At 36.7% G+C, this 11,213-nt stretch overlaps 1 protein-coding gene across 2 annotated transcripts in view; it reads left to right on the plus strand.

The window, feature by feature from the left end:
- Nucleotides 1–11,213, plus strand: part of Prkg1 (protein kinase, cGMP-dependent, type I) — a 1,159,533-nt gene that overhangs the window by 1,136,311 nt on the left and 12,009 nt on the right. For both annotated transcript variants that reach the window (XM_005385906.2, XM_005385905.2), the window contains exons 11-12: nt 2,935–3,074; nt 4,332–4,421. In XM_005385906.2, coding sequence (XP_005385963.1) covers nt 2,935–3,074; nt 4,332–4,421 — 230 coding nt within the window. The remainder of the gene's footprint in view (nt 1–2,934; nt 3,075–4,331; nt 4,422–11,213) is intronic.

Consider the following 11,213-nt stretch of genomic DNA (forward strand, 5'->3'; position numbering starts at 1 on the left):
ATAACAAATATATATATATATTTATTATTTGTTGTATATATGAATGATATGGGTATCATATATATGGGTTATTTTTCCAAAAATGTTAATTGTCATTCTAAGCTTTAGTTTTTATAGCTGTATTGTATAGACATACCATTAAAATAATTTAATTTTCAAGTTTCTATTGATGGACATTTAGATTTTTTCTAGAGTTTTGTGATATAAACAATGTTCAGCTGAACATCCTTAGCAGTGTTTGGGAAGCTGCCAGTTTGTCAGAAGATTTCTGGGGAACATATTGGGCTTTATTCAGAGAATTGCCTGAAACATTACAGACCTCCATGGTGGCATGGCTCACACCACTGATCTTCACGTACTCTGGCTTCTTGGTTGGAAGCTGAGTTCTGCGACTCTTTTGGCACTCCACTTTAAAATGGAAATGGAGATCTTGAGTAACAACTATGTTCTAAGAAGGATGTGAAGTTTTTACAGAGTGCAGAGAGGGATAAAGCAATCCCTGAGGTTTTATCTACTTTTCATGTCACCTGTACCTGCCATCTGTCATCACTCTGTTCCACTTACGTTCTCTTCCTGTGATTCAAGAAGTCCAGTGCCCCAAATCCCTGATAACACACTGAGGTCAAGGTAATGACCCAGAAAAATGCCCAGGAAAATGGCAAAGCACCTTTGCCTGGTCCTTTACATCATATACCTGGCATTAGTAAAATTTGAATTAAGGTAACAAATACATAGCTCAGCTTTTCCCACAGAGAGCCTACATATAGCAGATCCCATTAAACTCTGGTTTGTAAAGCATCAATCATTATTTTGTAATTTGTTTTGTATTCAGCAGAAGAAAAGTACCCTATTCAGGGAAGAGTTTAGGTCCAAATGACCTGATCTTGAACCCAATTCCACCACTTGGTAACTGTGGCGTTGGGCAATGTATGATCCTTTGATTCTCTGAAACAGGAACGTTTCAAAGAGCAATATTTGATTTGTCCTGTTTGGTGTAGATTTGCTGAGCAAGGGAAGAGTGCGAGCAAAGCCTGAGCAATTGCCTGCTATTCAGTGACGATCCCATTTACAATTAAGACTACACAGCTCTGTGCAGTATCTGTATTATCCCAGGCAAGAGCTAGGGCTCAGAGCAGTTGAGCAACTGGCCCAAAAGTTTGAGATGGATTGTGTAGAGTGAGAACTCAAGTCCAGACCTGTGACCATAAAAGATGAATCCTTTCCTCATACCTTATGCACAGTTCAAAAATCCAATAGGCAGAATCACTTTTCCATTAGACACTTGCACCACAAAAGAGTCCTCGGTTGTTTAACTGGGTGTGCTCTGGAGGGGGAACATGACTTCTCTTCTGAATTGTCAGCCTCTGGCAGCTCGTCTGTCATTTCATCCTCCCTGTCCGTCCAGATTTCTTTTAGAAGTGAGTTTCCAATTTTGTGTTTTATTATGAACTACAATAGAATCCATTGGAATCATACTAATCTGTCATCCTAAAGAAATGCTACAAAAGGAAAAGACTTTTGCAGACCCAACAGAGGGCCTTTAGCTGCTAGAGATGTTTTCAGATTTACATTTTTCCCTCTGACCTGTCAAACAGATTTACACAGGGTGACAGCAAGCTGAAGCTCAATCACTTGAATTGTCCTCATGCTTGCTTCTAAGGAACTTGCCACGTTAACGTCCTCTCAGACTGAATTCAATCTGTATATGTATGCATGAAGAAAACACTTAAGAGCTTTGCTATTCCTGTAGATAAAGCACTAAATAAGTCACGAAAGAGAGAGGAGAGCTATATTTCAGCTGAAAAACAGAATGAGCTTGTCATGTTATTTCTCCAAAGTTTTCATTAGTTCTGAGTAATATGGGCTGCTTGATGTTATCTTGGGGACACTACTACTCAAGAACACTTGATAACTCCTTTATATTGTTATTAGGTGATTATTTTATTATTCCTTTCCTTGCAAGTGACCTTGTTGAAATTTCTTGTAAAAGAAACACACACAGCTTGTGTGAGATATGGCACCTGAAGGTGCCCTCCTGAGCCACTGGAAGCTGTGTGGGCTGCGGCAGGGTCACGACCAGCTCGGGGACATTACAGCTCAGCTTAGTTCTCTGCAGATAGTATAACAAAAGAGTAAAGTCTGAGATCAAAGGATATCAAAGTCATCATGCACACTGAAGAAAAACATAGTTTTCAAAATCTCTTGGAAGAAATCTTGTTACATTTTGTTTTTCTTTAACTGGTAGAAAGGGAAAAGATTGAGAGGTTAAAAAAAAACAAATAACAATACAGTACGTACATCAACAGTTTGTCAGAGACAAGGGTCAGTAATTCAATTTTATGACTCAGGAGATTTGTGGTTCAGGGTTAAGGAGGTAGAGTATAAGGACGCAGAAGGAGGAAAAACTATAAAATATACTCAAATACATTATATAAAATGAAACAATACCATGAAGAACAAGTATAGTTTTTTTTTTCTTCTAGTCCATGTGAGCAAAAAAGTCAATTTGGGGTCTAATTAGTTAAATCTCATCTGATGCAGTGGAATGATAATGTACAGTGCTTTTGAGTAGTGAGGTGTTTTGTTATTATTTTTGTTTTGTTTTGTTTTGTTGTTTTGTTTTGTTTTGAGACAGGGCCTTGCCTGCATTTCAGACTGGCCTTGAACTCGCTATGTAGCCGGAAGCTGGCCTGGAACTTGCAGCAAGTATTCTACCTCAGCCCCCCAACTGCTAGACTTATAAGTGTGTGCCACTGTGTCCAGTAATTTCTGAGTTATACCCTCAGTAGTTCTAGCAAGGATTTCCAGCATGTGTGAGTTGGGAGTAGTTAGAGTTCATTTAAGTGCCTAATATACCTGTTAAGTCCACGATAACAATACGTTGTTATACTAAATTTAGCTTTTCTTCATGGATCCCTTCCACTTTTCTTTAAGGTCCAGTTGAAAAGCGAAGAATCCAAAACGTTTGCCATGAAGATTCTCAAGAAACGTCATATTGTGGATACAAGACAGCAGGAGCACATCCGTTCTGAGAAGCAGATCATGCAGGGGGCTCATTCGGACTTTATAGTGAGGTAAGGGTCCTGCCCTCTGCCCTCTGCTCTCCGCCCTCCGCCCTCCGCCGGACAAGCCGACCACACCAGCTGCCCTTCCAGCCTACTCTTAACACACATCGTTTGTACAAAGAAACTTGAGTTGTTTTGATTTAAAAAGATAAAGTTTGAGCTTATCTTATTTCTTAAGAGAATCTGATTCTTTAAAAAGAATGTTTTTCCGAAGGAGGCATCTATTTCTAACATTCCACGTTTAACCTGTTACCTATAACACTACATAGATGATGCTTAAAAAGCAAATATTTAATATTCTGAAAAAAAAAATAACAAAATGACAGCTGATCCTTTCACCTCAGTATTTTGAGAGCACTAAGAGGGTAATAGGGAGCTTTTTATATGCTGACATGGCTTTTGTACTTAACTTGCCAGTCGCACTTACAGAAAATAAGACATGAACATAAGAGACTAGCACATAAAATTCATACATACCTACATGTAACAAAATTTAATCCACTTTATATCCATGTGCACAACATGTTTATTACTACTAAGTGTTACTTATGGATCCATGCTTGAAACGTCAGCAGAACTGGAATTGAGAGAATCTCAAAAGCCCCCTTATCCACGATCATTTGGATTAATCTATTTCAAGGGAGATGTTAACCCTGTGTGGTATGAAAGCCTTACTCACAAGCCACTGGCTTCTTTTCCCTACATGTAGAATTATGTCTTTTCATTCTTCTTCCAAATTTCATGTGCTATTGGCCACAGCAGTGCATGGCTGTAATCCCAGTAGTTAGGAGTCTGATACCGGAGAATCACAGTGAGTGCAAGACCAGCACGGACTATGCAGTGAGTTCAACCTCTCTATATAGAAAGACTCTTTCTCAAAAAACCACAAAAATTTAGAGTACGGCAAATCAAGACACTCTAATCTAGGCACTCGGAAATTTATGTGATTTGTGGTAACTCTAAAATTCCCTGTTTTAGCTACTTTGCATAATTCACTACCATGTTATTAACTGCAGTTGGCCTTATTCTATAATAGAGCACCAGAATTTATTCCTCTTATCTGTAACTTTGTACCATAAATATATGAGGTGATACATATGCTAAATATCTCATTTGAATTTTCAATAGCATACATATTTGTATTGAAACATTCTACTGTGTCAGTTAAAAAACAAAGGAAAAATCATTTCTTAAAGTTTAAAAAGTTACATGCTTTTAAAACATAATAGTTTTCATAACCTTTGTTTTCTTGTTTGCAATTCACAGGCTATACAGAACATTTAAGGACAGCAAATATTTGTATATGTTGATGGAAGCTTGCCTGGGCGGAGAGCTCTGGACCATTCTCAGGGATAGGTAGGAAATTTGGGAAATTTCTCCTCTGTCTCTAAAATCACAGTTGTCTTTGACAGTCTATAAGAAGAGTTCATTAATAGAAAATATAAATAATTTTATTTATGTTTTACATATGCTTATATTTTAAAATATAACATAAACATAAGGTCTAGCCCATTATATAAATAAAATTTACTGTAACACATATGAAACTCACATTGTAGCTAATGGTATAAACTTAATCTACTATAAAAAATAGTGCCTGAGAAATTATATATACAACCATAGTTCATGAATATTAGAATCAGATTAAATAAATTCTGATTTTTTCCTGGAGTTCATTGCTGTGGTTTAAGTTGAAGAGAGTGATGGCTATTTTAGAATAGTAGACTGGGTTAATTATCAGTTTATTTGATACACTCAGTTTTCAGATGGGCAGTTTGCCTTTCAAGGCACGAAGTTTTTTCAAAGTAACTTCCCCCCTACTTTTCACTTGTCTTTGGTTTCAAAATTAACACAGCTTTTCATCCAGCTCTTTGCTTCTTTTCCACTTTGGAGGAAAAATGCATTCATTTGCAGTATTTCATAAATATAATACGATTTAGATTTACCTTTTACTCTTCCAGGATTAGTAAACTTTGTCTTGAGAGTGCTTGTGGTTTTCTGATTGTATACAATCATGTGTCTTAATTCTTCATCTAATATTTATATAACTAACAAGTTATCTTTTAAAAAAAATTACCCTATAAAATGTCTTAGGAGATGATTACTTATACCAACTGTTCATTTTTTTTTTAAAAGATCATAATTTTATTTACTTGTAACTAATCTTTTCATCATTTCCCGTGAATGATCTACTGATCATGCAGAAGTTATCACTCTTTGGAACATTCACCTATATGGTCTGAACATTCAGACCATCTGTATTTCTCTTATTTGTGCTGGTCGGGTAAGATCTTTATGGGTAAGATCTTTTTGAAATCTCAATGAAGATAGCCCTGACCATGCAGTGTTTAACATCTGTTACTTTGTAGATACCTCAGAGTAGGAACAAGTAACTCTTTATAATCCTCGATTTAAATCTTCACTCCCAGTGGTGTTGTTATGGTCCCTTCATATCATTGTATTCTATGCTCTTTCAGCTCTTTTACTCTCGTGACTTTACATATATCAAATGGGCGTCTTGTCAGCATGTTATATTCTATTACACTAATATTAGACTTTTAAAGTTGTAGATTAAAAAAGTCTGCAAGGGAATGTCTCGTGTTTGCATTGGGAGGGAGGTTAACATCTATACAGCACTAAGCTATTATAGCATAATATTGCATTATTGTTAGTTAATATTTGAGTGTAGGTTATATGCCGGCACTGTGACAGAAGATGGAGATTGTAGAATAAAGTAGATGTGGTCTCACTCCTCAGAATTTTAATGTTTCACTGTTAGTATTTTGGTTTGCTAGTTAATATTTGGCATATCATGCTATGGTTTTGCTGTATTATTTTTGACCTGACATTTCAATATACTGATTTACTTGAAATTTGTTCCCTATTTTTAAAATTAGAATAGGAGAAGATTTGCAGGTGGAATTAACTAGGAAATCAGTAAAGCTTCATGGAGAAAGGACCCGCTATTCCACCATAGCTTTTTAAAACTTTAGAGTTTCTCAACTAGATCGATAGTAACAATAGTGAGAACACTCCACTTACAATCAACTCATGTGTCATCAAACACGCAGACTTCAATTTTGAAATCACTTTTGAAAGTGAATGTGATTTCACATTTTTGTCTGTTTGGCTTGAGATTTTACATTTTGTCTGGTCATAAATGGAAGTCGAGGCTTCTGAGTGAGGGCACACTGATTTGTAGGGCTCACTGTGAAGTGGCAGCTTCTCTTGGGAGGAGTGGAGAAAGAGAAGTGAACAGTGGGAGTTCCTTCCTTTACCTGCCCAGGCTGATTGCTGCTCCTTCCTTTTTCCTACTATTAATCTTCCTTCAATTTGAGGTATAAAGCAGTGGAGTCTCTCCCTGTGCACTCAGTACTCCATGAAGAGGCTTAACGTGGAGAAGCAGTAGCAACTAGTTCTTCCAAAAGAATCAGAAATATTTAGCCTCAACAATAAAAGCAATGGCCCTGTTATATACATATACATAGATATGCAAAGCACGTATGAAATTCCCTTGGAATCATTTACCCCTGTGAACTTTCTTTTATATATTCACACACTCACACACCCCCACACATGCACACTTTCACATACACTGTTACTACTTTATTGTTTTTCTTTTACCTAATTAAGAAATTGCTAGGAAAATAGCATAATTTTGAACATCCAGGCACCAATTAATTTGTGATTAACTTTCTAATTTTCCAGCTGTTTCAATCAGGACTAAAAGTCTTAAAGATTGTTAGAAAGAAAAAAAAATGCCAAGCAAAAGATTATCTATTAGTCACGATATGTATGAAAATATCTACAGTAAAATAAAAAATGAAAACTATCATGTTCAGTTCAGTTAAATTCATTTTTTGTTCCCAAAAGTAAATGACAAAGAGAAGATAACCTGAAAGCACACAAGAAATACATTGGAACTGATTTTTAAAAAGTCTTGGGTGACCTTATTTGTTATAGACTTGGAAATACCTCTGAGCCTCAGAGCTTCAGCTCGGGGAGTCTCTGAAAGCAGCTTGTGCATCTTCCTCCTCCCACATCTTACCCAGGGTGGCCATTTTCTGCTTCTCCCTGTCTTCTCATCAGCAGTGAAAAAGAACACAGAACAGCTCTTTGTTTGCTGTCCAGAAAATGAGGATTAAAATGACACTATCTGCAAACAGAATTTAGGGACTTTTAAGTATTACTTATCTTAAGACGTGAACTACGGCACTAAAATGTTAACTGTTCCTGTTATTTCCCTAGTGTATTTTCAATTGGCTGTCATGTTTTAATTTTCTAGTTTGTAGCTTTTTGTCTAGTCTGTCTTCCACTTTCCTTATTGGTGATGGGTTGGTACAAAGTCTATTTTATTCACCTTCCGTCTCTAACACTTAAAGAACTGGCAAGCCCTGGAGATTTCTAAAAGATATAATTCGTTGCTATAACAAATGTGCATTAGTGTGCATATTAACATATAGTATAATGTATAGCATATTAGCATATACATATATCATAGTCCAATACCGGTATTTAATGTATACTTTAATCTAGTGAGATTTAATCCCTCGTTATTTCCTTAGTTTTTTAATGTTACCACCTGGCTGGGTTACCATGTGGCTGCTTCCTCACTCAGTTTAGAAGGAGTTACAAGGTAGAGTCAAAAGAAGACTGAGCAGAAGTATTTTATGGTAGAGGGAAAGCAGAAAGCAGCATTTATTGTCAGGCAAAAGCAAGCAGTCCTCAGACAAAGAAACCCGGGAGGGGACCCAGATGTATTGCCAAAAAGACTGTTTGTCCTGGGGATTTTAGACATAAAAATGACTACGTCTCAGCCAAGTTGAGACCAACCTGTGGGTTATAAGCGGGCAAGTCTGACGTAGAAGTGGGCTTAGAGGAACTCCAGGCATGTACCAGGCGTACTTTTATAAGCACCATCAATTGTAACTTTAGACAGAACAAAGTCATTCCTTAGGGAGGTCTGAATATCTCATTTCTGGGCAAGAAAGTCCCACCAATCTAATGAGGCCTTTTTGTTTGTTGAGCTTCCGGTGCTCTGGCCTTGGGGCCGTCGTGTCCTTCACTGAAACTTTCCGCGTCCCTCCTAGGCGTGGCTGTTTTTCCCCGGGCCGTCTGTCCGCTCTGTAACACTCTCGGTGGGAACACGTCCCACCCTCCCCTCCCGTCAGTGTCACTCTGAAAAATCCCCTCCTCTTCCCGCAGGGTCCTGCGTGTCTTCAACATCATGCTTTACAGAAACTGCTCGTGTAGGTAACTGTTGGGTACTCTTTATTAGGTTAGGACAATGATACCCAAATCTTAGAAAACAACCTCAGGGAGGGCTAGCGGTTCATTCTCCCTGGATCTCTTGTTAGCTCCCTGTGTGAGCGTGCATTAATTTCCTGAATACCTTAAAGAATTACCATAGAAACCATCATTCTGAAGTCTCACATATCTCACTTTCTGGTCATTTGTTTTCCTGGCCATATTTTATAATCCCAAGAGGAATGAGTAATTTTCTACATCATTGTACTTGCTTCTAGTTATTTTGTGGAAGGTGATTATTTAAATTTCATTTTAGATGAGCTTACATGATTTAGATGGCACCGACTGAAGATATTTCTATGGAAATGAGTCCATCTTCATAGTAACTTAACCTACCCAACAGTTGGCCATAAGCCTGCATAGATGACAACAGACTTCAGATTGATGATTGCCACTGGTCAAGTTGCCTAGTCTTTTTTGATGAGAGATGTTTTACTGCTGTTTTATTCTGGCATTTCAAGGCTCAATTTATGAGAAGTTAATTAAACCATGTAATTAAATTTGAATTTATATATATATAATATACATATATAAACATACATATATATTATATATTCTTTTAAATTGTCTATTGCCTTTTAGCTACAGCAACCACCCATTCTCAAAGAAGGTATATGATCTTATACTTTATCCATTTTGTTTGAAGTAATATAGCTGTCAAGGTATAATTTAGTATTTCAAAGAGCTACATGGCACAAGTAATTTATTTTTTAAACAACTCTTGAAGCTGTTCGTAAAAGAAGCTTTCACTTTCGTTTTAGATCCAGTTTGTGTTGTCATTTCCAATACTAATACTAATTTTTCATTCTGAGTTCCCCTAATGCTGTGCTTTGTGACCAATTTCAAGATGTATATTTTAAAATCCACAGATTGCTTACATCAGATGCTTATAAACTGTCTTGTGTGCATATATTTTATTGAGTTTTCAATAAAGCAAAAGCAAACAGCCCCAGGAAACTCTTCGGAGCTGATTTGCAGCAGTGCTATTTGGCAGTTAGAAGCACTGCACTAGCAGTGATGATTGGTATTGCAAACTCCCCACCTTCTCCAAAGACTTCAGACTTATCCTTAATATATTAGTTAATATTCTTAGATTAAGATACAACCGTCAAAGAACAGTTTTGGATGCTTAATCTGTAATGGTGACTATTTATTGAGCACCAGTTGTGTGCTAGGCACTTATCCTAAGTAGCTGCAATAATTCTTTGAATTCTTACAACACTTCAATGAGATAGAAACTATTTTTAGCACCATTTTGCACAAAAGAATCCTGTACTCGGATTGCAATGATTAATTATGCAAAATCAAACAGTAAATAAAGGCTAGACCTGAGCCTGACATTCTTATTGCAATGTCTACATTCCTAACCTAGACATTCTTCTCTGGGTCCTGAGTTTATATTAATATTTTTCCATCTTCCTGCTAATGACCAGGTTATTCAAAATGTAAATATACCTTCCAGCATTTCAGGAGAAATTTATCTCTCACATATGTATTTACCCCTATCTCATGGGGATTCATTCACAAGTAATGTTAAGGAAGGCAGAGGTCTTGTCCAATCATGACAGCAGAAGTAATCTTCTTGAGCAATAGTCAAGAATTTGTATGCTTTCCAGAAGATGCACTTAAGTCACGACATCTCTAGCAGGAAAAATCAATCAATTTGTGTACTAAAACAAGACATGTAATACAAAATTAAATAATATTATTCCATGCACTGTCTTGTTTTGATTTGCCTTGCGGTGTTTTCTATTGAGGAAGGATTGAAGTCATATACAACACTCAAGGGGGGTTAAAGCAGTTAGGTTAATTATATATACATAGATGATTAGCATTTAAGGCAAATAATCTCCCTATTTGGAAGAAATGTGCTGTTCTTGATAGCCAAACATGCTTAATTTGAAAAAGAGCAGAGAGTAAAGAGGCTTGGTTGTGATATCCTAATATCTTTCTTAGTACCTGGGATTAGAGAGCTTTTGTTCTTCTCAGGATAGGGCAAGTCTGAGGACAGCTGAAGCTGAAAATATATTTTTCATGTGCTACTGTGGATGCAGTTCTAAAGTGAAGTGTCTCTTGGTCTCATAAATTCACAGTTCTTTCATTCAGAGATCATTGGTAAGCGATTCAAGAAATTCAGCATACAAATTCTTAACTATTGTTCAAGAAGATTATTTCTGCTGTCATGATTGGACAAGACCTCTGCCTTCCTTAGTATCTCTTGTTAACAAATCTTCATGAGATGCGGGTCAATACATATGTGAGAGATCAATTCTCCTGAAATGCTGTAAGGTATATTTGTATTTTGAATAACCTGGTCATTAAGAGGAAGACGGAAAAATAATACTATAGATTCAGGCCTCAGAGAAGAGCCTCTAGGTTAGGAATGTAGATGCTGCCATGAGAATGTTGGGCTCAGTAATTCAGTAATTATAGCTAAAATTCTAGTCTAGAGGAGTAGATGTCATGTCTAGAACCATATTTCAGAAGGCAGACATTTCTTTGAAGGAAGAACAGATTATTTCACTAAAAACTCAGGGAATAGTAGTGGTTGAAATTAAAACTATGCCTTTTTGAAACACTGTTTTTGAAAAATCGTCTACAGCGGATGATTTAGCCTTGAATTCACTGATGAGATTTGTAAAGTTGTAGCCATATTCTAATTCCTGTTTTATTACACTCCTCTCTTCAATTTTGAAAAAGAATTAAATGTCACCAACATGCAAACAAGCATCAAGCACTCTAATGAAAGCAACGTCAGGGCTACTGTTTGTGCCTAAACCTCCTGAGTCCTTTGAGTGCCTGTCATTCCTGTTATTTATACTAATGTTCTTATGTTATGAA

Source organism: Chinchilla lanigera, unplaced genomic scaffold, assembly GCF_000276665.1.
Source record: "Chinchilla lanigera isolate Chin_1 unplaced genomic scaffold, ChiLan1.0 scaffold00024, whole genome shotgun sequence".
Lineage (NCBI taxonomy): Eukaryota > Metazoa > Chordata > Mammalia > Rodentia > Chinchillidae > Chinchilla > Chinchilla lanigera.